At 38.5% G+C, this 27,948-nt stretch overlaps 1 protein-coding gene across 1 annotated transcript in view; it reads left to right on the top strand.

Annotated features, from left to right (window-relative positions):
• The window catches only part of tmem260 (transmembrane protein 260), a 41,026-nt gene extending 28,384 nt beyond the window's left edge, over positions 1–12,642 (top strand). The window contains exons 8-16 of the mRNA XM_084097100.1: positions 730–816; positions 2,808–2,916; positions 3,010–3,182; positions 5,632–5,803; positions 5,905–6,044; positions 7,249–7,425; positions 10,070–10,123; positions 10,231–10,315; positions 11,788–12,642. Of these exons, the coding sequence (XP_083953226.1) occupies positions 730–816; positions 2,808–2,916; positions 3,010–3,182; positions 5,632–5,803; positions 5,905–6,044; positions 7,249–7,425; positions 10,070–10,123; positions 10,231–10,315; positions 11,788–12,042 (1,252 nt within the window). The 3' untranslated portion in view covers positions 12,043–12,642. The remainder of the gene's footprint in view (positions 1–729; positions 817–2,807; positions 2,917–3,009; positions 3,183–5,631; positions 5,804–5,904; positions 6,045–7,248; positions 7,426–10,069; positions 10,124–10,230; positions 10,316–11,787) is intronic.
• The last annotated feature ends 15,306 nt before the right edge of the window (positions 12,643–27,948 follow it).

Here is a 27,948-nt window from a genome sequence, read left to right as displayed (position 1 = left end):
TTATACAATTTATAGACATATTTACCTTACCTTTTCAGGATCAACCAAGAAAAATTTTGTTCTGTGTTATATTAAGTGTTAGCTTTAATAAAGACTAATGACTCTGTTAATACCCCTTCCATAGCCTTCCCTCTAAAACAGCAAAGCTGAACCTGCTAGGAATAACAAATCTGTTGTGTTGCACTGGCTTTGAAATGATCAGTGATGTTCACAGCGCTTCTGATGACGCTAGTGTAAGACATCATGCGAGGCTCGGGTCGTCTCCTCGGCCCACCCTCATCAAACGTTTGGGTGTCCCCAGAGAGACAGCTTAGCTTATGTCCCGCTAGTACCAATCAGCCGTTTCCCATCACCCCCCACAGCTGCCACATAGCATGATGGACAGGTGAGAATGAGAGAGGGGAACACAACAAGCATGTCACAGCATAAACCTGCCATAAGGAGCTCAAACACTCTCTCTCTCTCACACACGCACGCTTTCACACGACGCTTAAATAAGCTGTCAGAGAGAGATGGGTATTAAGGCACAGGCACTATCTCTTTCAGCGGGGAAATTGGCCATTGACTGGGTTTGGGATACAGATAGAAGGGAAGGCTGTCACAAAACTGCACTTAATGTTGAAAAACACTTTCAGACACTCTCACTCACTCACAGCACTTTGAGTTTGAGTCTCTGTCCATCACAAAGACATAGTGGGTGTATTGATAAGTGTGTCTCTTGTGTCTCAGGGCTCAGTGGAATCACTGTGTGAATGATCTGTCTTCCCCAGTACTAGCGCTGACAGTTCTAGGCATTTTGCTGTCTTCCAGGAGCAGGTAAGACATAACTGAATGAGATCTGACCATCAGTTTAATGCTTAATGCCATTGAAGTGAAGAAAAGCCACACAATCTGATTCTGAAGTTCATGTGGAGAGACTGCTGTAAAGGTAAACACTATGGCAGTGTGTTGCTTTCAAAACGTCGCTTTGGTTTTTTGAGCGGTCCAACATTTCCGCTTCTGGCTCAACCAATGGCAGAACTACCAATTTGTCGGAAACCTGTTTGAATTTATCTTTTTTGCAACTCCATGTGGTGCTGCTAGTGGTACAGATGTTTAACAAGAAGTTTGGGGTTGGTTCAATTTTTAAATGTTTTCGAAACAAATGTCTTATGCTCATGAAAGCTGCATTTATTTGACCAATAATGCAGTAAAAACAGTAATATTGTGAAGTATTACTACAATTTAAAATAATTGTATTATATTTTAATAGTTTTTTTTAAAGATTTATTTATTTTTTGCCATTTTTGCCTTTATTTAGATTATAGATGACAGGAATAGAAAGTTCAAAAGAACAGTATTTATTTTTAAGTATTATTAAGTACATACCATTATAAATGTCTTCACTGTACTTTTTGATCAATGTAATGCATCCTTGCTGAATAAAAGTATTAATTCCTTAAAAAAAAACACAACAACAAAAAAACAAAAACCGTACTGACCCCAAAATTTTGAAAGTGTATATTGTACAGTGGCTAATTCTGGTCCAGTAATCAGATTGGAGAAGTGGTGTTGAAAGTTTTAGTGTTTGTAAAGGTAATTATTGCTGTAAAATACAATTATAATTTTGTACAATTATATTGTTACATACAAATAAATTATTAAATTATTATTCTGACATTAATTTAGTTTTACTATTTTGACTAGATTTAGTTCTTTCATTAAAGGGATAGTTCACCCAAAAATGAAAATTCTGTCATTAATTACCCACCCTCATGTCGTTTCAAACTTTTTTTCATCCTTTTTGTGCCTTTTGTTCATCTTCGGGACACAAATGAAGATCTTTTCGATGAAATCTGAGAGATTTCTGTCCCTCCATTGGCAGGTACATAAAAAGTTAATAAAAAGATTGTAAAACTAATCCATATGTATTGAGCGGTTTAGTCCAAATTTTCTGAAGAGACTCAGTAACTTTATATGATGAACAGATTGAATTTTAGGCCTTTATTCACATATTATTCATCTACTCGTACATCAGATATGGTAGCGACAAAGTGGTAGTTGCGTAGCTGTCAATGGAGGGACAGAAATCTCTCAGATTTCATTTAAAACATCTTCATTTGTGTTTCAAAAATGAGCAAAAGTCTTCCGGGTTTGAAACGACATGAGGGTGAGTAATTAATGACATTTTTTTTCATTTTTGGGTGAACTATCCCTTTAAACATGTCGGCATGGCTAAAAGCAACAATTTAGCTAAACATAAATGTTCATTACTAGATATTATCTTCTTGTTTATAGAACTGAATGAAAGCAATATCAATATCACATCCATTCTGATATTCAGTACACAAGCAATTATGTTCATCTGATATTACTTAAAGGGATAGTTCACCCAAAAATGAAAATTCTGTCATCATTTACTCACCCTCATGTTGTTCCAAACCTGTATGAATTTCTCTCTTCTGTTGAACACAAAAGCAGATATTTTGAAGAATGTCAGTAACCAAACATTTGTTGGACCCCATTGACTTCCAAGGTAATTTTTTTCCTACTATGGAAGTCAATGCGGTCCATCAACTGTATGGTTACCCATATTCCTCAAAATAACTTCTTTCATGTTCAGCAGAAGAAACAACTTCAGGGCGAGTACAGTAAATAATGACATCATTTTCATTTTTGGGTGAACTATTGGGTAAACTCACAGGCAACTGACTAATATACATACCAATTTTTTTGCTGTCATACTGTATATAAAATGTAGTTTCAATGTATTCATATAAGTCAATATCTTCATCATAATTTTTTTTTTTACTGTACGTGGCCCCCAGACTGCACTGTGTTTTTGTCTGGTTGATTGTCACCATGGTGAGCATCTACTCTGTGTTCTTTGCCTGGAGAGCAAACCTGAACATTGAGAAGCCTCTTCTACTGGGAGTGGTGAGTTAAAGTTTAAGACACAGTTCTAACAATGATGTCTTCTATAATGTAAGATATTTTACTTCAGTGTATGTACTGCACGTGTGTTTGTAGGTGGAGCGCTTCTGGCTGCAGGCTGATGCTGGGGTGTGTGTTCTGGCTGGTCTGGGTCTGAGCTGGGCTGTGTGTTGGCTGAACGGGCGTCTGAGTCGGGGGACGGTGTGGAACACAGGAGCCTGGATACTCACTGCAGGCCTCATCTCACACATGATCAGCTCAAACCACAGGTGAACCGTTCACACACATGATCAGCTCAAACCAGTTAAATACTTTTGAAATGGAGATCTTTTTTATTTATTGGAAAGGCAAGAGATATTTCTATTATGGCAGCTTCACACATGCTGGCTAGATGGCTAGATACATTTTTTTCATACTGATTTGTTGAACAGCACAACAGTAAGAGATTTAATGTGTGAAAAATCAGCATATTAGAATGATTTCTGAAGGATCATGTGACTGAAGACTGGAGTAATGATGCTGAAAACTCAGCTTTGATCACAGGAATAAATTACATTTTAAAATATATTAAAATACAAGCAGTTTTTTAAAATTGCAATAATATTTTACAATATTACACTTTTTACTGTATTTTTGGTCAAATAAATGCTGCCTTTGTGAGCTTGAGAGACAGTTATGATATTGAATATCATCAAAAGGCTAAAATATCAGTTCAAATATTTTGTATAATTGTGTCATTGACAACGATAGGTTTCCTACATAGAGCTATTTAATGTATAATTTATCGTATCGTCTCTTTTTTAAAAAGGTTTTTGTGATATTGACCACCTGCCATTAGCCCTTATAATATTTATGTCCATTCCATCTATTGAATTCAGCCATGATTTCTCCCCATAATCAGTGCAGAAAATATAAAAGCATAAATATACATTTTTGTAATCGTAGATCTAGAAAATCCAAACAAATGTAGATATCATGTATTATTTGCTGTCTAAATACTGATTATTTTGTAGTGGGCCTATCAATGTGCAGTACTGCATTATTTTGCAACATCTCAGACTCACTGAACCTTTGAACGTTTGAGTTTTTTGTATATTTGTGGTCGATCATCCAGACCATGGCAGTCACTCTCTGAATTCCTCATTTCCTCCATGCTTCAACACACATCAAAGCAAAAGCTCTCTTGCACTCTTCTGCAGCTTTGACTCTATGCTTGATTAGCCGTCCTGGCCACGCTAGTCATGCAGATTAAAGCAGCCGAGTTCTGTGCTTGATTAGACATCCTAGCCACGGCAGTCATGTAGATTAGAGCGGTGAGGTTTGGTACATCGCTGACACAAACTGGCGCTTTGATCAGTGTTGAGACTGACGCTCTTGTCAGCGCTCATCACACCTGTCCAAGACTGATTACAGCCGAGAGATGTTCCACCTCATCACTGCTCACAGAGAAACACAGGAACTGACTTCAGAACAGCTGGAAGAAAGAGAATGTCATGGATCCTTACACTTTTGTGCAAACTCTTCAGAGTAAACATCACTGCTGATGTGGTTGAAGTATTTGTGAATAAATGTGCATGCACTTTTACAAACTCAGCTCACAAACATTTGTATCACTTTCAGCTCGCAAATTTCCTAAAGGTTCTACAACAAACTTTGTTTTACTAAAGACTTTAACAAACAGGCATTATTAGCCAAAATTGGGATTTCGGAGGTTCAATCATTACTAAAATCTGCTGGTGACTCTCGTGCACTTTGACACAACTCCACAATCACACATAAAAGAGCAACAATTACTTATGTAAACCCTTTTGTTTACCATATACACACATTTTCTATGAAGAATAGAAATTTGGTTCTCAAAAGAACAGTATTTAATCATTTTTATTCATGTGCAACAATGTATAAATAAACAAAAGGGGGTTGCTAGGTGGTATTTTTAGGTAGAAATGTTCACCTAAGATATTGATCAAATATATTTAAGATAATATTTTAACAATTTGCTTTAGTTTGCAATAACAATATAAAAGGCAATTGTTTATAAAGCAATATGTAATTTTGTTGTCTTTGCAATATTTCATTAAAATGTGTTATGTAAAGCAATTCATATTTATATAATATGCATACATGAAAATATTTAGATTTATATAATATATTGTAGGAAGAGCCTCTCTTAAGAGGATCATATTTGGGGCAATATCATTTATATTCTATTATAGTTTTTATTCATATTTGAATCTGCTTTTTAAAAATATTATTTTATATATATTCTTTTTTTTGTGTGTGTGTGTGTGTGTTTTTGTCATTTTTATTTTTTAAATATCACTAATTAGCAATAATTAATTTTTATTTATTTCCATTTATTTTAGTTTTACATTTTTGCAACGTTTTTCTTGCAAATATTTGTTTTATTTTATTTAATCTTTTTCAAATAGCAAAAATGTTTTTAATAGTAATTTTATTTTAAATTTTTTATTTTTTATTAATTTAATTTTTTAAATAATAATTTAAGTTTTTAGGTAATGATAATAACTCTGATGCGGGGTCCTTGGCATCAAAGAGTAAAAAAAACAAAACTCTGCTGTATATAGATAATTATACATTACACAAAATGCTGTTGTCACGCAATTTAACCCCTGACTGCCACTCAAGTGTTTTCATGCTACATTTTATACTTGGTATTCTCAAAGTGTTTTTTTCTGTCTGTGTGTGTGTGGACAGAGAGTGTGATCAGAGCGGTAATGACGTCGTGGACAGGTTTGCTCGTGAGGTTGTGATGTCATTTCCGGAGGGCTCGTTGGTTCTGACTCGTGGCGATCTCCCGGGAAACACGCTTCGCTACCTCCACTACTGCCAGGGTCTCCGGCCCGACCTCAGCCTGGTTGACCAGGAGGTCCGTAATCCAGCATGTCTCATTTACTTCAGCCATATATATACTACTCTATCACTGTTTTTCAATTGTAAACTTGTAAAAACTGTCATTATATTACGCAGATGATGACATATAGCTGGTATGTGGCAAAACTCCAGAAGCACTTGCCTGGAGTCACGTTTCCTGGCCGCTGGTGGGATCCGGTCAACATCACAGAGAAGAAAACGTTCAGCATTGAGCAGTTTCTCAAGCACAATATGCAGTAAGATTAACACACATTGGTCTATGTTCACATTCAAAGGCCCTCAATGTATATCCACTGTTTTTCTCATTTAAATTGTAATTTGTGTATATTTTTACTATTGCTGAATGCACTAGAGTTTAGCAAACCAATTACACATCTTCTATTAGCCCTTATACCACACTGGAAGAGCAAAGCAAATGCTCAATCTGTTCTGCCTCCCTCCACCAGACGGCAGTATTTCCTTGGTAAAGCTCCCGGCCTCTGAGAGGGGGGCAATAAACACGACAATCATTTCCCTGGGAAGCAGAACGGAGAGAATAAGGAATAAATACTTGAGAAAAACAAGCAGCAACTGGCTTGTTTAGTTAAGAGAGACAGTTGCCAGGTGTATCCCATGATTCAAGATCTGTAATGGCTCTAACAAAACAGACAGGCTTAGAAGCTTTTACTCAGTTTCCCAGTCTACTTCAATTTTTATAATATTACATGTGATAGTACCTGTTTCTATAGTATCTTTTTCATCTATTTTAATGGTTTTTTTTTTATTTTGTTTCATCTAGGCTGGATTATGCAGAGAATGAAAGTATAGATTTATACTTTTTATTTTACCAATTTATTTTAGTTTTCTTAGAGTGCTATTAAACATGTTGCTCGGTAACAAACAGCAGCCAAACACTCGGTTACACTTTATTTTAAGGTGTCCGTGTTAACGAGTAATATTAATTAACTATGTCTACTTACTATAGGGTTAGGATTAGGTTTTGGTTTAGGGTTAGTTGCATGTAATTATGCATAATTTATAGTTATTTCTATAGTAACTACATATAATGTGTAACGAGGACACTGTAAAATACAGAATTACCAAACACTCTATAGCAGCAATTTTTAATAATAAGTTAAGTGTTAACATTATAACAACAACAAGCAATGTTACTGTTCATTATATACCACATAAATAGATCTTTGGGTTTATGTACCTTTAATAATGAATATATATTGCAACTTCATTTGCGATTTGAATGTACATTAACTGTAGATCAGTAGGTCATTATTTGAATGTACATAAATCAGTAAAGGATTATATCATGTAATAACATGTGTTGTTATAGTTTTACTGATGAACATTATTATGAAGTTTTACCCACTCATTAAAACTCTGCACTCAGAGCGATGCCATGTTGTTATGACTGATGGTCAGTCTTTGCTCTGGGTTTGTCTACAGCAGGCCTGTGTTTGTATGCATCGGTCTAACCGAGGGTGACCCCAGCTGGGAGAGGAGTTTCTCTCGTTGGCCCTGGGGCGTCTGTGAGCAGTTGGTGCCTGTCAAGACCCCTTTTGACCCTGAAAGATGGGCCCAAAAAACACTTGACCTTTACAACTGGAGCCAGCCACATGACAGGTAGCACGTCATTTTTGTTTGTGGTTAACTAGGGAATGACTTTATGACCTTGTAGGCCATAATATGTTCTGTTAATATGTAGATTGAAATGTTTCTAGATGCACTAGAAACACTAGATGCAGTAAAATGCCAACAAATTTGATTCAGTTTCAAACTAATTATGATTAAAGGAGCAGATTATTGATAAATTAAGAGTTCAATTTCTACAGTTCCTTGCACAATACTATGTCATGACCTCAGAACACTTTTACCACAGTGCATGATTTGTAAACTAATACATTTTGACATTTGCATCACATAACCAGCTCCATATATGGCTTTTCTGATGAGTAAACTTGCTCAGTAGCTCACATGATATAGCATTAACCGTTTAGCACCACTCACCGGGCATTTCATTTCCGAACTACCATGATACGTACAACAACCAACATAAACAAGTCAGAGAAAATTTAACAAGCTGTTTAGTGCTAGTCACTGGACATTTCACACTGTTGGGTCGTAAAACATGCCACAAGCGTCGCAATGTCATTTTACCAAAATGTACCCACAGACACTAGGGTGTTTAAAAAAAAAAGTAATCTGCAATGGAGAAAAAAATGATATGGCTTATAGCACCTCTTGCGAACGAGTCACCGCAAAATTTACTTCACGTGTTTCCAGCCTGGCTTGATAATATATACCATGATACTAAATAATTACTTTTTTCATGTACCATAGCATTCATATGATACATAAGGTTGGTACGTCCATGGTGCATGTCCAAAAAACATGGCTATTAGTACTTCTTGATACTTAGAAAGTCCATGCTCCAGTTGTTTTTAACCATATAATATGAGATAGAAACATTATGATAATGGAGAGAATAACTACTATGTAGTTCCCTACATAGGCAAGATGGTCAATTAAACATTTTGTCAAACAGCCAGGTTTGGCTCAGCTATTTTGTAAAATAAATAAATTCTGAGGTTGATCAAAATTCAGCTCCAAAACTTTGAATAAATGTTTCTTAACTCAGTGTCAGCTCAGCTTGTTGCCTTTTTAGGGCAGTATACTGTAGAGAACTGGTATAGCCTGTGGCTAGAATTGCTTAGGTTATGGGTTCGATTCCAAAGGTACACACATACCGATAAAATGAAGCATGTGCCCAATGAATAAATGCATATGTAAATAAACGTTTGAAATGATACTAGTCAATTTACCGTCAGGTTCATCACTAGTCTGAGCATCATTACCAGGTGCGCCCCAGCATTATTCTCATCCCTCATGCATCTCCACTGAAGTGTTTTCTGTCCTCACCGATATTAAAGTGTACTTAAACACTGCTTTGACTCCATGCTGTGCAGACAGTCTTCGTTTCCAGCTTCAAAGTCGTTATTAGTCCGCTGACCCCACCCTAATGACTTTCTAAACTGCGGCGTGTCAATATCTGTGTATAAAGTGAAATTAGTTCTAGTCTCCAGCACTGAGGCTCTCTGCAGCCGGCTGGTATTCAGCAAGTTAATCGGGGTTGAATGGTGTGACATTACTCTCCTCTCACCCACTACAAGCGTGTCCATCCCTGCCTGCCAGCCAAATATTAGCGGGGAAGTCACACGCTAAAATATTCCTTTGAAGGAGAGGCCGCACGTTTATGAGCGATGTAGTGGAAAGGAAGAAATGCAGAAATATATGGGTCGTTCACCAGAGAGACAGAGAGAGAGAGAGCTTCCAAAGACAGGCGAGGTTGAAGATCAGCTGTTGTATGGTTTGAAGATATGCAGAATATGATTCGCTGGATTATTGGCTTGTATTTCAAGTCTGTACTCGACAAGACTGCTTTGATGCCATCTGAATATACATAAAAAGTAATAATGCTTACAAAATGATTTCTTTCTTTGCTCTTCATCAACTTGTTATTTTATGAAAGGATCACATAGAGGAAGCTTTGACATAATATCCAGAAGATTAACTAAGGATGTGTTCACTCGCTTGGTTCAGACCAAAAAAACCCCAACAACATTTAGTTCTGGACCGCTTAGTGTTTACATTGCCATTTTTAACACCAAACCTAAATGCATATGGATATGTTCACAACCTGACTGGTCGGATTTTATTATGTATATTTCTTAACGAACATCCAAAACAATGCTGTGTGCTGGGCTAAATGCACTCGCTGTGTGTGCGTAGCCTACATGTGATGGGATTTTGACCAGCTGAGAACTCGTGAAGAGCTTATAAAATGTGTAAAGGAGTCAAAACAGTGGCAAGAATCCCTCCGGCACACACAAACAAAGATCTGCTGCGTGGAGACGCGGTTCTGACACCTGTACTGAGCATTCTGTCCTTTTTAGGGTCACATCTTGTGACATCATGTTTCATTTTTGGTTCGTTTTTATGTATTTGGTCCATGTTGCATTCATATTTCATTTGAGCCGCATCAGAGTTGGTTTGGAACGGACTGAGACCCATCTTTTCAGCGGTCTCGTCTTTGTCTGCTTGTTTGGTGCACCAGGGTTCGGATGGCAGCGTTCACACTTATTCAAATGAACCACACTAACAGAGCAATCGCACCAGGGTTAGTTTTAAGCTGTGGTAAGTGTGAACACACCCTAAATAGCAAATTAAATGACATTTACATAGATTTTGTTTTATTCCACCCTATCAGCTTCCACCCTGGCTCCTGGGAGAGAGTTGCCAATGAGGAGATGTGGCAGGCCAGGTAATACTGCCCTCATCACTGTCAGCTTCATTGTTCGGTCTTGTGTATTAGTGACAAGATCTTCATATATAGCTACATGTTTATACTTAGGTGCTTTTACTTTTTAGGATGAAGACAGCCTTCTTCTTATTTGACCTGGCTGAGAACATGGAAAGGGAACAGCAGGCCCGTCTCTATGAGCTGTCTTACTATGTGAGTAGGAAATTACATCATACATTTTTGGAATTACAGTGCTTGCAAAACAGCACTATATAAATGTATATTTATGTAATGTCAGTATATTCAACTTTTTCTTCTTAAAGTCAGCATGAAATGAAATCCCCAAATGTCTTATTGTGAACAATTTTCTTTTTTTGACCTTGTAATGTTTACTCAAAATGTCATAACTGGACCTTCCAGTGAAAATGACAGACTTCGCTCTGTATGTAGGACTTCTCCAATTTTTTTTAATTCATTTAAACCCTGCCCCTGCAAGCTTAAGTTCATCTTCGTCTATTTTTGATAGCCCCATATCTCAAAATCCAATCAACAACCGATACATAAAACCAAGCAACAAATGTTTTCTTCTTTAATAATCTGTTTTATATGGATGCTTGTTTCTGCCACTGAATAAAAAATAAAAAAGGTTTATGACTTTTATGACTTTTCCCCCTGCAATTTCAAGTTTATGTCCTGCAATTCTTACTTCTTTTCTCAGAATTGTGAGATATAAAGTCACAATTGTGAGTTATCAAATCAAATTCTGAGGGAAAATATATCACACAATTCTGACTTTATAACTCTCGCAATCGTTTATTTCACACAATTCTGAGAAAAAAGTCAGAGTTTCGAGATGAAAACTCTCAGAATTGTGAGAGGAAAAGTTAGAAATGTGATATAAAATATTCACAATTACCTTTTTATTTATTTTTATTCTGTGGAGGAAACAAGCTTCCATAGATTTATTTGGGTGTACATCACAATTTGAAAGAAAAATCTGTTGCTATTTGCATTTTTTATGACTTTAACAGGTTTTTGTAATTACATTTTAGTTTGGTTTAAAAAAAGAAAAAAAAGAAAACTCTTTTTTTTGTTGTTGTTGATAATTTCAGTTAGGTGTGCATTTAATTTGAATAAGAATTTTAAGTTTGAAGGTTGAAAGTCTCCATTTGGCACACCATCCAAAATTCACCCAATAGAAATGTGCATTTTGAATTTTTTCATGTTTTAATGTCAGAAAACGATGCACACTGAGCATCATTACAGCAGCAAAGCAGCACTAATGCAGCATTATACACAGAATCAAAACCTAAAACCTAAGCTTACCTAAAACCTTTAACACTTTTCTTTTGCTGCTACCTTACAAGCTCTGCTTTTACCTTCAGGAAATGAACATGTATCTCATGTCACGTGAGATTATTTGTAGACTAAATGCAGTTTTTGAAATCATTACAGTTGGTGATAAAATGTTTTCTATAATTAATGTTAACCGTTGATTCAATGTTGTGTTTTAAAAATCTTTTAAGTCTTATGCAAATAACCTTTTAAATCTTATACAAATATATAATATAATATATTAAAATGTTTTTAAAATACAACATTGAGTCAGCAGTTAACATAAATTATAGACGACATTATCTTAAATTAAATTAATTGAAATCTTTGTGGTATTTTTTTATTAACAGCTGTATTGCCAAATAGTGGATGCCCAGGTAGACTACCCAGCGAATTGGGATAAGAACCTGGCTCTTGCCGCAGAACGTCTTCTCCAATCAGGGGGCAGAGGTTACGATCTGGATTCCCTCCTGAGTCGCAGCATCCGCCACTTCAGCCGTTACCTTCAGAGAGAACCCACCGATCCCCAGAGCAAAGCCATCCGCTCCATCATCACACACCTCAGGAAAGAGCGGGACAAACTCAGAGACAGACGGAAGGGTTGACACAGGAAGTGACACAAATTGTCTGAAACAACTCAGAGAGCCTTCAAAACACTGAAAGCACCTACGACACATAGGTGTAGATAGCACAAGAAGGTAAGAGGGAGGGTTATAAATATAAAGAGCCATAAAGAGAAAATACATAGACCATGTTTAATGTGTATTTTACAAACACTGAGATTCATCTCACAGTAACATCAACTCAAAATGCTAAAATGGGCCAATATGTCAGAGTTAAGATCTTTTATATTGTAGGGTATGAGCTACTTATCCATAACCGCATCATTGTAACATTCATTTAGTTTAATTTCATTAACAATATGATTTATTGGTCAGTTTTACAAAAATCATGGATTAATTATATTTCCTCAACATGCTAAAGTCAAACACCCAAGACCTATTGTTTTTCATAGAATATGGCTGTTGTTATTTCATTGTTATAGTTAACCAATTTCTGTCCTACATGAGGAGAATTTCCACAGTGAATGAAAGGGACTCAAACTTCTGAACTGAATCTGAAGTGGAACTCTAATAGAATTTGCTATATTTGTGTGTGTGTGTGTGTGTCTCTTTTGTAATAAAATTTCACACTTTCAATATGTTAATATCCATTGAGTTGATGATCAAAGGTGTGCTGAACCTCAAATCCCACCTCTATCAATCTTTCCCTCTCTTCTCTTTTTGAGTAATTATTCTTTGCCCCCTGCTGTCAGGCATGTCTCTCTCTCACTTTAGGATCACAAAGGTCTGAGATTGAGATTGAGGGAGGGTGGGCACACCATAAGAGATTAAGAATGACCCATTAATCTGGAACAGATTTGAAAATGCAGCATCCTTTTCCCTGTCTCTTTTTTTCTGCTCTGTCTCTACCCCATCATTTTCCAAAACAGTTCTAATTCTCTTTAATGCAGAGGTCTTCAACAGTCCTCTAGGGAGTCCGCCAACTATTATTTGATTCTAAACGATTATTGAACTCTACATTCTGATTGCGTTTTTGTTTACTTTGTAAGATAAACAAAATTTTAATCTGTGTTGTCGGCACTTGATGACCAGTGTAAAAGACGAAACCTTTACAGAAACGATGATATACGTTATTAAGGGGAGGGCAGCGACAATCAGCTGGTTTTGGATTCTTGAAGAATGGTTTCATCCTGAGTTCAGGATGTCAGCTACACCTTATCACAATATATATAACATTTCCCTTTCTCATGTACATTCATCTCTTCTTCCACTGAGCTGCTTTCTCTCAGTCCCTCTCCGTCCCTGTTTTTTGCCTCTCTCTCATCTGAGGGATTGTGTGAACCCATGGAATCGCCGTGACCGTGGATGCAGGCAGGGAGCCACAGCAACACTGGAATGTGGGGTGCCTGAGCAGATAAGAGCTGAGAACCCAGCCAGGGAGAGGGAGCAAAGACAAGCAAGCGAGAAGTAATAAGTACATAGGATGGTGTACATGGCACGATAGGACAGAGTTAGACGGGAAGAGCTAGAAAGAGGCGAATGGACACTGACAAGACAGAAATGAAATCGCAGCACAGGGACTTGGAGACAAAAGAAGGGAAGGTAAGAGAGAGGCCCACGAGTGGTAAACTCTGAGAAGGAGCCAAAGAGAGCAGTGCAGTTACACACACACACACACACACACATACACATAACATGGGAAGCCAGCCTTATTCCTCTTTGCATTTCATTTACATCCCTGGCTGTATCGACCAATCGGATTGGGAGCAAAGCCCGAGGCTTAGGAGGGGAATAAAAAGACAAAAATGCCTTCGCTGCTCTCATCCCTCCCTGATAATACCCCGTCTGTTTCTCCTTTCTCCTCCGCACCCGGAGAGAAGTAGATACTGTCCGAAATGCCATAGCAGAAGCGACACCTCCGCTCCCTATGCTTTGCCGATAGACCTCGCCAGCAGCGGGCCTGAAAAGGGGGCTTTAGCTGCGGGGCCAATCTCCTCTACTTCCTCCTGCTGAGGGAGTGAAAGGAAGGGATGGAGGACAGTGGAGGAGGATGGAGACACAATATGTGGAATTGGCTATAATGCATGCGTCACATTTCAGACTGGAAGAAATGAAACTTGTCCAGTGTGGCAGATCGCTCTCTGTTTAGACATGCTTTTCTTGTGTCTGTAACCGAAGGCCACTGTCTTCCTGCCCAGTCAGTCAATGACTGTGTATGAATTTGTGTATGAAGGTACCTGGGTTGTCCATTTCTGCTCCAGTAGAGCCACCTTCCTGCAGGGTTTAGCTCCAACCTGCTCTAAAACATCTGCCTGGAAGTTTATAAAAATCCTGAAGACATTGATTTGTCAGTTTAGATGTGGCGTTGGAGGAAGGTGGCCTTTCAGGTGCAGGACTGGACATCCCTCTCCTAACGTAACTCGACCAAAGATCTCAGAAACTGTACTGAATCTCTTTCTGCCAGAAGAAAACCCACTGTTAGAGATGCTGTCTGGCCCTTATCTTCTCACTGCGCTCCAATATAACCCTTCTGTTTTTGACCCTACAAACAATCCCCAAAGACCTGTCATCTGCCTCACTATCATCCCTCTTCCTAAAGTCTGCCTTCTCCATATCCTCATATCTTTCTTCATTAAACCTCTGAACAATGGAACGAGATATGAGAGGGATTAGGCTGAGGCAGAGATTGTCTCCATTTCTCTGGATTGATTCTTGAACCTGTGTTTAATCCCTGGCCTTGGACCCACACATAGCTGTGGTTGACTGTCTGGGGTGGGCTTTGGAAGCTGGTTGAGGGGGAAGAGATGAAAACTATGGGCTGCTGTTCTGGGGGTGACACTGAGCAGCTCATGTCTGTGTTGTTCCCGGTGTCTTTGGAAAGCCCTGATAGAAATGAGGCCATGGAGGAGCCATTGAATGAATAGATGAATTGTATCCACCGGCTAGAGTGCTTCTAGACAGTAGGTTGGGTCCCTTTGATGATTTCAGTGTAGGCAATGTGTGTACTGTATGTGAGTGTGTTTGAAAGCCTGTGGATACCTGAACACTTAGGGCCCTATCTTGCACCCAGCGCAATTGACTTTGTACACCGACGCATGTATCATTCCTATTTTGCACCCGCGCAAAGCGCGCTTTTCCCTCCAGAGAAGCACGTCGCTAAACTAGGGCTTGCGCTCCCTGGGCGGTTCAGCACAAAAAAGGAGGCGTGTTCCGGCGCAAACGTTCCTTCATGCTATTTTGCAGGTTTAGAAAACAGTTGCGCCACTAACCAGGAAAAAATAGTTTAAAGTCAGTGGCGCGTTGCGCATGTTATTCATATGCTATTTTAAGGGCGCATGCTTGGCCATAATCAATGTAGCGTGTGCACAACGCGCATACACTTTGATTCTCTCATCTACACAGAAGCAGCAGTTTTCATTTTTGCAAATCATACATTATTACGATAGATAGATAGATAGATAGATAGATAGATAGATAGATAGACAATTTATTATAAAAGCATACATCTAGCTTACACATTTACCCAAATTATCATACGCCTGTTTAACCGAAGCTAATTTGGGTGGGTTTCTCCATTTCAATGTAACTTCTCTCTTTTACGGCCCTGACGAGAGCGTTGCTCTCCTTGGCTGTGAACCGCTCCTGGCGCGCGCCTGGCAAATCCGCCGTTACAATAGCAATCCGCTATGGAAAAAGCACGTCTGCTCTTAAAGGGAATGTGAGATGACGCTCTGATTGGTTTATTTCATGTTACGCCCAAACCACACCTATGAATAATGAAGCTACTTCAGACCAACCCATTTTAGATTTGCGTCGGGCGCAAGAGTCATTTATCCCGCCGGTATAATAGCAACAGCGCCCAAGACCCGCCCACAAAGTTACTTGCGCTTTGCGCTTGACACTTGCGTTTCAGATCGTTAAAATAGGGCCCTTAATCTTATTCTGAACATGTAGACTTTGGTCATTTCCAGGAGTGACAACTGTGTTCAACCAATTTAACTCCCCCCCCCCCCCAGGTGTTGAAATATGTTCAACACCTGAAGGGCCATTGTCCTGCAGAGTTTACTTCCAACCCTGATCAATCTTACCTGCTTGTAATTCTCTAGTAATCCTTAAGACATTGATCAGGTGTGTTTGATTAGAGTTGGAGCTAAAGTCTACAGGACATTAGCCCTCAAGAAACACAGTTGAACAGCTCTGTATAAAATAATACCAAAGAAGACATTATTTAAACATCTTAGTAACAAGACGAGCTGCCAAACGATTTCTTTCTTTCGTCTTTCTTTTCTTTTTTCTTTTTTTGGCTGTACAGATAATTTTCTAAATGTGGAATATCAGATTCGAGTGTGAACTGGTCACGTTCCCAAACTGACCCACATGCGCAAAAGAACAATAACAAAGATGGCACGCAGCACGCTGTCATATTTAAGTAAACACAGAAGTTACTGAAGTAAGTGTTTAAGCGTTCATATATAAGGTGATGTGCCGCTGAAGCCAGTGAATTTGTTGTGTAGGCGATAAGGAAGGAGGGAGGAAGCAGAACATTTTTTTCTTGTGCAGTTTTGCTTGTATAGAGAGCTGTGTAACTTATGAGTGATTTATACTTATGAGTGTAACAGCTCACCGTCCCTCCACTGACTAACTTCACTGCCGTCTTCCATATTCACTGAGTGACTAAACTTCCAGTATGTAAAATCTTTGGAGTGACTCCCATCAGCGCAGAATTGTGATGAATGATGAATTGTGATATGACCGTTCAGACTGAGGTCTCATTGCAAAACTTCAGACCTGTATCTGATATATGACCATGTACGTAAGTGGCCCAAATCAGAATAGAAAAGATCAGATTCCATGTGGCTTATGCTGTTCTTACTGTTAAAAACAGATTCAAGCAAAAAAAAAAAAAAAAAAAAACGGATTTGGGCAACTTTGCAGGCAGTCTGGACCGTAGCTGTAACTTATATCACTCATGCATACAGTTTAAGACCAGCTTATATAATATCTGTCTGCATTCAATCATTTGTACAACTGAGCAACAGGCCACACTGTGACAAGACCACTGTGATCCTTTTGGAATATCAAAAGATACTAAAGATACTATGACCAACAGCCGTTTCATAAAAGATCCTTAGCTTTGCAGCTTAACATAGGAATAGCCTCATTTTCTGATACTTGTATAGGTCTATTTAAATAATGGTGAGGTAAACTCACAAATTAAACACCTTTATGAATGCCTGCAGGCTCTGAAAAAATATGTCTCATTGTACAAAAAAAAAAAAACCCTCAGAAAGGGTGAGATGATATCTTACCTTTCATGTGATGAGTTGCTCTAAGTGAGTGGATGTGTGTTTGTGTGTGTGTGCCCAGAGCAGTGTTTCCAATTAAACGGACCTGTCTTCCTTCTCCCTCCGGTTCTAATTTTGTGCCACATTAAAGGAGTGCGACGCCATTGAGGACACAGAGCCACATTTTCATAATTTGCTGCCTGAATGTGCTTGCATCTGTGGCTGTGAATGCATGCCTGAGGAAGAGGAACAGCCACCATCCACTGAGAAAGAGAAACAATATTCATAGCTGCAATATCAAGTATGTTTTCTCTAATTTACTGGTCGAGGATGCAGACGAGACACAGACAGATGCCTCATTCTATTTCTGACAAACTCCACATGCTTTCTCTACTTCCCAACAAACGCACAAATGGTTTTGGAACGTTCTCTTTGACGTGTTCAGAGTAGAAAATCTCAAGCTGTTGCAGTGCAATATGACAACGATCATGCCTGGTGTAGATATGCTGGTCGAAAGGTAGTATACAACATGAATGCTGTAAGTCTTAAGACACACAATAACTTTTTGTAATGGGCGGACTACAATTTTTCTGAATAACAAGTGGTAGTTTGAATATGAGAAGTGAAAATAACATTTAAAAATTGAGTGATCAGTTTCGGAAGAATTTTAATTTTTGGGTGAACTATTCTTTTATACTCTCCGAATATTAAATCGTGTTTGGATCCAAACAGCTTGTTTTAATAAAATACCAAGTCCAGCTTGTTCATTACAGCCATGTTGATGGTCAATCAATGGATTAACTTAGAAGGTTTCTACATACTGTAGTTTCATTGGTTTACAATTCATATTGCAACAAACATTTAATCAGGGATTGCTTGGTTGACACTTTTTCATCATTTCTTGTGGAAAATATTTGTGAAGGGCTTAAACGGATGAATCACGTTCTGAAAAGTTTACATTTCCACCCTGACAGACAGGAGCTAATCGCAGCATTGGGGGAACATTGGGAAAATGTTTCATAATGGGCAGACACCGGCTAATCTAAAAAGCTCCCCATTTACAAATGGAAATCCCAGGATCCAATTGGGCTAATGAAGAGAGTTGAGCGGGATAATACGATGTGCTGTAATGCTGTGTAAGAGGCCTGTAATGTTGTGTTGGTGGTGAAGCCTCTGTGCTATGAGTTGTGTGACTGACTGGAGAGACTTCCAGAGCCCGAAGGCCTGGCTGCGACTCTCAGCGCCTGCCTCAAGAGACCTCTTCCTAGTCTTCTCACCCTTTTGGAGGAGGAGGGAATTCGGCATGCTGAAGTGGTGCAGAATGGACTCTCCTCTGATCTCTTGCCCCATCCGTTCCTACTGTTCTCCATCTGTTTTTCAGTTTCAGACGTGGGTTTGAACAGAAAATGAACTGAATGAGTCTGTACTGTACATTTTCAGTCTTTCTCCATCTGTTACTCTCGCTTGTTGTCCCGCTTGCACTCGTTTCTCTAGTACTATACTGTGTTGGTACCATGGGATGGTGGGGGGTCATGGGTGTCAAACATGGGTGTCAAACGCATAGTTTAGTCCCAACCCTAAACACACCTGAACCAGCTAATAAAGGTCTTCAGGATTACTAGAAACTTCCAGGCAGGTGTTTTGGAGCTGGTTGGACCGTGGCCCCCCAGGAGTGGAGATTGACTCGTGCATTGCATAGTAATAGCATAGTACTTTTAATCTCTCTGAGGTTTTAATCACTAATCATACTGTAAACTTAAAAAAGTAAGTGTTCGTACTGCCTTAAAATTTTAAGTTTAGTCAACTTGAAATGTGAAGTTGTACTAGTGACACCTTGGATATTTGAGTTGACTTAACTTAAAATTTTAAGGCAGCACAAACACTTACGTTTTTAGGTTGAAACAACATTGTTTTTACAGTGATTGTTTCTATCTACTTAAAGGATACTTCATATATTTTTAAAAGAAAATAGCATTTATTAAAAGAGTTAAGGTGCAGTCACAGTAGCGAAATTTTAACAAATAATTTTGCACGCAAAAAAAAAAGACAGTGTCCATTGTCAATAGTATAGAGAGGAATGAAGCACAGCTCACACAGAAGTCACTTTCAAAACAAGCAGCTTTAACAGCAAATTCGCATGACCAACTTGAACATGAAGTAAAATCTGTGTGGGGAACTTTTTTGCCCTCACGCGAAACTCCCAATCGCACATATTCCTATTGGCATGACAGGAATTTGTCCGCAAAATTTAGAGCAACCGTAAATGACCGCACCTTTACACATCTGTCTACTGCAAAACAAGATGGTAGTAAATATTAGTTACTTGGTTCATCACCAATTTCATCAGCTGTTTTTAATTTATGCTGTCATTTGGTAAAAAATAAATAAAAAAACAAACAAAAAAAACATAAAGAGGACTTTACACTTAGCATTCAGTATTATGGTACTGAATGATTATTATATTAAGTTATATTGGTACTTCAAATAATGCTATTACCATTGTACATGACCAAAATAAACAAGTCAAAACCATAGTATTACTATGGTACCTTGCACAAACAGTGCCCTCTCTTCTAATACCTGTTTCCTTTCTACCCCTTGTTGTCACTCGTTTTCACCAGCGACGGCCCCTCCCCCTCTCTCGTGCAGTCGCTCTCGCAGATGTGCACAAACAAGAAGAGATTAAAGCAAAACGAATCTAAACAGACAAACGGAATTAGACTGACGGGTGTTGGTGGCCTGGGTTGGAGTGATAAACACAGTGATGCTGAGTGTGTGTGTCTGTGTGCATGTGTGTTTGTGCATGTGTGTGCTTTCTAGTGTCTAGAGGATTAACAGTGGTTAGGTGTGTATGCTGGGTTGATTGCTTTTGGGGACTGCAAAGTGTTTGTATAATGCATTCTGTTTTTGTAATTGTTTCTTTTTAATTTCTATGTGACATCAGCCTGAACCCAGTGTTTTCACTGACACGTAAATATGTACAAATTAAAAATATATGCGCACATATGCTGTATACAAACCAAATGCTAACGTATACTTTGGTGGATGATACATAAGTTAATGGATTTTTTTTTGTTAATGTCAATATTTAGGTCCTGGTCACCATTTCTTAGTTTTTCATGATTTTTAATAAACTTCACTAATTCATTTTAAATGGTTAAAAGGATGCATAATGGTAATATACAAAATAAATAAAATGTTTTAAAATAGTTTTAGATTGTCGCACCACAGGACATTTCTAAAAACCATTCATGTCATCAAAATATGAGAGCTAATAAATAAGACACTACTACTACATTTTCACACACAAATCGACAGAAGTCATGCTCGCATGTAGAGTGACTGCTGTGCAAGTCTTCAAAGTGTCTCGTACTTGATTCGGAAGAGTGTGTGTGTGCCCAGTCAGCAGGCATAAGTGTGTCTGAAGGTGAGAGTGTGTCAATGGCCACTAATGGGTTGTTTTGATCACCTGTCTGTGTCTGATTTCAAAGCTGCAGGCTACAATTTCATAGGAGATGGAATGTGTGTGTGTGTGTGTTAGAGAGTGTGTGGAACATTGCTCTGGCAGACACATTTTAGATCAGATGTGTGGATGACCACTTCCAACTTATCGTCTCTTACAGAACCGCCAATTACTTTAAAAGCTTGAACTATTTACAGCTGCAGTGTGTAATTTCTGCACCACTAATGGCACCAAATGGAATTAAAACAAATGACTGTTTCCAAACAGGTTTCCCCATCTTCCAAATGCCATCCCAAACTCAATGCCATTGGTGTTGTTTTTGCATGTGTAGCCAGAAATGTGATAAATTGGGTAAATGTTGAAAAGATTGCATATTTCACAAGTTGCGATGGAACAGAAGTAGCGACCGATAATTTCTTCTGTATTGTGACGGATACATTTGAGTGTAACGGATTATCGAAATGAGAAAAAAAATGTAGGACGGGTCTTGGTTGTATTCATCATCGATTGCAGTCGATTGTAAGTAAGTGCTGGTTTAAGCGGGCAAAATGTTTAGAGAAGTCCGGCATAAATCACCAGAGAAAAGTCTGTCATTTCACTGGAAGATCGAGTTGTTATTATTATTATTTGATTTAAAAATTAAGAGGTAAAATAAAAGAATAACATATTTAAATTGATTCAATTTGATTTGACTTAAAAGGTGCAGTATGCGATTTCTCAAAATCTTTGTTGAACACTGTTGATATTTAAAATCAATCCAAACAAACACACTCCTCCCTTCATTGCTCCGCCCACAAAATGCAGAAACACGCGATGCAAGAGTGGATGTCTCTTTATCATAGCAGAAGCGAAGCAAACTAAAGCTTTGCGAAAAATAAAGCGAAAATGACAAACGAATGACAAGGAAGCACAAAATTGTTTTAACATACAGTACACAAGAGTACATACAAGCAATAGTTCGTTGTCAGCCAGCAGCACACACTCATAGTCAGTGTTACTCACGTATGGAGCAGAAACAACCGCGTCCGTTTTCAGGCCTTCCCGCTTAGTTTTCTCCAGTGCTGGACAGTGTTTTAAAATAGAGGAGGCACACAAAATTTTAGCGGTCGGATTTTTTAACTACTTTAACGACTTTTACATCGTTTAGTGAAGCTGATTGCTGTAGCCTTAGGCATGGGGTCTTCCTTTATTTTTAAATCAAAAATACAATATCTCTACTCTCTATACTTACATCAGCGGTAGCAGTTCAAACTAATATCACGTAATTTACGTCTCCTCTTCAATGACTGGTTGATATACCAGGGAAGGCTAGCCTCCTCTGCCATGTTACTTTTCTCAACACTCCTAATCGCTGAAAGTGAATTACTTGATGGTGATTGGCTATTAATTTTTACCAACGGAGGCACAAGTCTCCGGCAATGGATATGCCTCCCCCTCCCCTTCTCTATCCCCTCAGACTCAAATTTTCCCAGATTCGGCATATTCTGGGAAGAAGCGTGCGGTAATTACACTTAAAGAGGTGAAATTACAAACAAGAAATACACATTCTGAGACATAAAATTTTGGGTAGGCTGTGCCTCCCTTGATGAGTCACCACTGGCGCTGGAAATCTTTTCTAATATTAATGTGGGTCCTAAAGCTCTTGCCTGATCATAACCCTTCTTTTTCCAGAGATATACCTCTGATCTTTTCTCTTTTGTAACGTCTCTCAGCCATCTCTCTTTCTACAGTCTTTCTTCAAATCTCCCTCTTGCTCGCTCTCTCTCCTCCCCCATCAAGAGTGGACACGCCCCCTACTGCTGATTGGCTACAAGTTTGTTGTGGTGCTTGAGCCATTTCAACAGCGTTTTTCAAAAATCCCTTACTGCACCTTTAAGGATCTTTTTATTATATAGAATGTCTATTCTCTTCTATCATATATCCCTAGATGATGTATAAGTCGTTGTCAGTGTTTTGCTATTTGGTTGCTGAGGTGTTATAAGTGACACTGGTACTATGCAGTTGTTAGTGTGTTCTGGGTGTACGTTAAGTGCAAGTTTTTATAATATTTTTGATTTTCATACATGGCTCAAGTCCTTTCTTCAATATAAGTATATGGATTTGGCCTGTTTTAGCAACCATCTTGCAAAATTTACAAGTTTTATTGCATACAAAACAGTTCACCTCTCCTCGCTTGTTCATGTCCGTATCACAAATGTGAGGGAAAAGTTACAATAGGTAGCACTTTATTTTACAGTCCTACATGCTATGTACTAATAATGATTACAATAACTGTGTAATAACTAGGTACTAACCCTGAACCTACCCTTAAACCTAACCTTAACCCATGTACAGTAGTTACCTTATATTACCAGTACTTTCTTAGGTAAGAACGCTGTAAGTACACATAAGTGCACGTACTGTAAAATAATGTGCAACCTACTTAATGTAGGAGCATTAGTAATAGTGATGTTTGCCTTAAAGCAATAGTTCACTTCAAAATGAAAATTCTGTCATTATCTACTCACCTTCAAGTTGTTTCAAACATGTATGAATTTCTTTCTTCTGTTGAACACAAAGGAAGATATTCTGAAGAATGTCGGTAACCAGACAGTTGGACCCCATTGACTTACATATAGTTGGAAAAAAATACTATGGAAGTCAATGGGGTCCAACTGTCTGGTTACCGACATTCTTCAGAATATCTTCCTTTGTGTTTAACAGAAGAAAGAAATTCATACAGGTTTGATGGTGACTTGATGGTGAGTAAATGATGGCAGAATTTTCATTTTTAAGTGGACTATTCCTTTAACAAGCACTATTTGTTTTTGTATAACAGATCTTTCTACAGTAACAGACTGCAACAGGCCTTTGTCCCACCTGGGACAGACATTCCCAACACTCCACGGAATCTCTTCCCAAATACCAGAAAGCAGATTACATGGAAGAAGTGTTCAGACCAACAAAAGATTACAGACTGTAGACATCCTCAGCCCAATGCCCTTTAACCAGACTGCCGAAGTACAATGCAGTCTTATTCCATCTCGTCCCCACAGCAAAGCTCTCTCCGCTACGCTGTCTGTTGGTCTGTTGTGGTGAAGGGATCGTTTCTGCTGGAAAAGGTATTCTCCTAATGACACTGTATCACACCAATGCCCTATCTGCTCAACCGGTATTAGTTAGGCTTTGGGGTTCAAGTGACTAAGGGGGTTTAGAGATGGATTTAAAAGGAGAAGAGGAGAGAGTGAAGAAAGAGAGAGAGACTCTCTGTTGTTCTTGAAAAGCTGTATTTATCCAGGATTAGAGACACCAACATGTTAATAATTGTTTCTCAGAGAACTGCGAAGAAGCACTTCCCCTGTAATCCCCTAATCAGACATTACACCTCTAAGCATGCCCGCGACACAGGCACACCAACTGCTCACGCTCACTCACTTTCCCAGCATCCCACCCGTCTGTGGTGTTAGCGACGCCCACCATACTGCGCAAACGCCAAGCAGTGATGCTGTCACAGGCCTCTCAGAATGAGCTCATGATGAAGGCGGCAACAGTCAACCCATGGCAACAATTGGATCTTTAGTGATTGGGACATGTCATATTTCCTGAAGCAAGCCATTGGGCTTCTGTGGAGTCTAATGGGAAAAGAGTCCAGTGGGTTCACTGTTGCAGTAGACTAACTTCAATAATACGGCAACAAGTTGTTCAACTAACGCTTCATATATTTTGTATGTGTATTTAACCCTAAAAGACTCCAATAGCCTTAACATTTCAAGAAACATACTAAAAGGGGTCAGTTCACCCAAAAGTAAACATTCACTCATTTGCTTATATTGTTCTTTATGGAAGCTTGTTTCCACCATGGAATAAAACAATTTAAAAGGTAATGCAACTTTTTATCTCACAATTCAGACTTTTTTTTTCTTACAATTGTGAGATAAAAATAATAGTAAGTCTATAAAAAGTCGCAATTGCAAGTTATAAAGTCAGAATTTGATACAAATAGCGAGATATAAACTCGCAATTCTGACTATATCTCACAATTCTTTCTTTATACAGTGACAACTTACAAAAACAACTTTATAAATGAGTTATAAAGTCAGAATTGTGAGATATAAACTCGCAATTGAGAGCTATAAAGTCCAATTCGGAGGAAAAATACTTCTTCTTTTTTTAAGTTTATATCTCACAGTTCTGACTTAACTCATAAAGTTGTTATTGTAAGTTGTCATTGAATAAAGTCAGAATTGTGAGTTTATATCTCGCAATTCTGAGAAAAAAAGTCAGTCACAATTACCTTTTTTTATTTTTTATTCTGTGGCGGAAACAAGCTTTCATAGTTCTTAACCTGTCTGATTTTCTTTCTTTTGTGGAACACAAAATATGATATTTTGAAGAACTGTTTTGCCCATATAATAAAAGTCAATGGGTTCCTCAACTAAACAATATTGGACACCACTGACTTTCGCTGACTTTTTTTAATGTCTTTTGTTTTCTGCAGAAGAAAGAAAATCATAGAGGTTTGGAACAACATGAGGGTGACTAAATGAAGACAGCATTTTCATTTTTTGGGTGAAATAACCCTTTAGCTTTTAATGACATTTCCTAATTTTATTAAAGCTGAAACCCTTTCACTATATAATAACATGCTTTAAAGGTTCTCCGTGAACAATATTACATCACTGTTGTTTGGGGTCTCAAGGACCCTACAAATGAGGGCTGTAATACCTGGAGAAGTTTACACATTATCATTCATCTCAATGGCAGTTGCTCTGCTGACGCCTGAAGACCCAGAGGTGTGCAACCTGCATTCTGGCTCAACTCTTGGGCAGTTCCAGAAAGCTAATCACCTGAGCCATAAGCGTCATGCAACTAATTACTCAAGAGCCATTGAAAAAGGAAGCCGTGAAATAGCAGGAAGCATGAGACAAAGTGATGATTATAACAACTGAGCAACGTTTGTTAATTAATCTTAGTTACTTTCTTTGAACTTCATCTCTTCATAATAAATAATAAAACACAAAGTAAATAAAGCACAACACAGATTTATGGTTGCTTTATTGAAGCAACACATACACAGGTTGCTATGAGAATCCTTAGATCCTTCGAAGCTATACGTTTTAATGTTCCACCAAACCCTGAAGTTAAGTGTTGCTAGCACCAGTTAAGCTACACAAACACTTCCATCATTTTACCCATTTTAGGCCCTGTTTACACCTGATATTAAGATGTGTTTTGGTCGATCGGATCACAAGTAGACGAGGGAGACACATTCCCGGTGTTTTAATTCGTCTCTTTTGTCCACTTTCAACCACTTCTGTTGTGATTTCTTCGAGGAGAGGGTCTATGGGCGGGTAAATGTTTTTTTTTTTTTTTATCTTTCGATCTAATGGACGAATCCATTTTCTATTACCTCTGGAAGTGGTCGAATGTGGACAAGCTCAAAACATTTTAGCCCCCGTTTACACCTGTATTTAGCTTCGTCCACTTGTGATCCGATCGACCAAAACGCATCTTAATACCAGGTGTAAACTGGGCTTTATGGCACTGTTAAAATATCCTACTCCAACGGACTGATAAGTTTTGCTGTAGGCCATGTAATAAAGTGAGAGGGTCATGTAGATATTGTGTAAAAGGTCAAAGAGGTCAACGAAACACCATTCCTCACTGTCTAGGCGGTCTTGAGGGCACGGGGGGCAATGAACCTCTGTGAGTTCATTATTTGTGCACGCTGGGAGAATGACAGACTGACAGGCTCGCTCGCTCTGGGCCGGCTGGAGGGTCTCAGACCACCGGCTGTGCTGGAGGTGAAATGTTTTTGATCTTTATAGTCTCTTTCGTGGTGTGTCAAGACTGTGATGTTCAAAATTTTCAATTTAATTATCAGCATTAATGGTCAGTAAAATCAAACTTCATGCAAAGTGCTCATTAAAGACATAAACCTCAAAAGTGAATTCAGGTTATTATATGAGGCCACTGATAGTGTCTCAACTGTTAATGCTTAAAACAATAGTACACTTGTTTAGAGCAGCAGGTGTGTGCTATTGTTGTGTTTTTTTATCATCTGCCTCGAGTTTGTTCCGTTTTCATAACAATGGCATCTCAATCCAATGGCCCATTGTTGACTTAATTTCACCCACTGTATTTCTCTTTGTTTTTCTCATGTTTTACTATTTTTTTTGTTGCCATTGTTAATGATGAATGTTGATTGTTTGTCATCCGTCTCTCCCCCCCCCACCCCGGTTTGGGATGGAGAGTGAGTAGCGGGGACACAGAGGGATTAACCTGGCAGAATTTAATTAGTGGGGCTGTTGTCTCTGCCTTTAACCATCCAATCTCCTCCAGCAACAGCTTGGCCTGTGACGGACAGGCCTCGTGTTTGGGGTGGGGGGGTGTGCGTGTGCGTATGCGCGCGTGTGTGTAAATGTCCCTGTTCTTCAACTAAAAAAGACAGCAGATGAGTTTATAATATGTATGTATTATTTATTTAGCTGTTGGATGGTTTAGCAACTAACTGAATGCAGCAAATGCCTGGGACATTTCGTGGCTGCTATTATTTGAAGAACAACATGTAGCCCTTAATATGATGCTTTTTGCTCTTGTCCTCCGACCCCTCCCTCACCCCCACCCCCGGCGGGTCGTATTGAACGTGTGGTCCAGCGCGTGGGCTTGGGGGCAATCATTGGCAGATAAGAAGCTGACACTGTTGCATTGTAATCTTGATGCTAAGCTTCCCATTAACCCATCTGGGGTCCAACGCCCCGCATAACCTCTCCAAACACACATGCACACACACTTTTGATGCTGGTCATGTGCGGGAAGTGTGCCTGTACACGTAAACACCTGCTGAGCATTACAGAACAATTAATACCCACATATTCCATAAAACAAGAGCAAAAGCCCCTAAAACATAGCCTATACCTGGAGATAGTGAGGAACCCAATGACATTTTCACAGGTGTACAAAAACAATATTGTTTTTTCTTCTTCTAGAAAGTCTGACATTTTCAAAGAAATTAATAAATTTATTCAGCAAGGATGCATTATGTTGATCTAAAGACAGTGAAGAATACTGTTATTATATTATAAAAGATTTCTATTTCAAATAAATGCTGATCTTTTGAACTTTCTATTCATCAAAGAATAATAAAAAAATGTATTACAGTTTCCACAATTTTTTTTTTTTTTTCCTGAGCAGCAAATAAGCATTAGAATGATTTCTGAA

Source organism: Abramis brama (genome assembly GCF_963993115.1).
Source record: "Abramis brama genome assembly, chromosome: 21".
NCBI lineage: Eukaryota > Metazoa > Chordata > Actinopteri > Cypriniformes > Leuciscidae > Abramis > Abramis brama.
The sequence above is the reverse complement of the archived record's forward strand: the minus strand, read 5'-3'. Positions and strand labels throughout refer to the sequence as shown.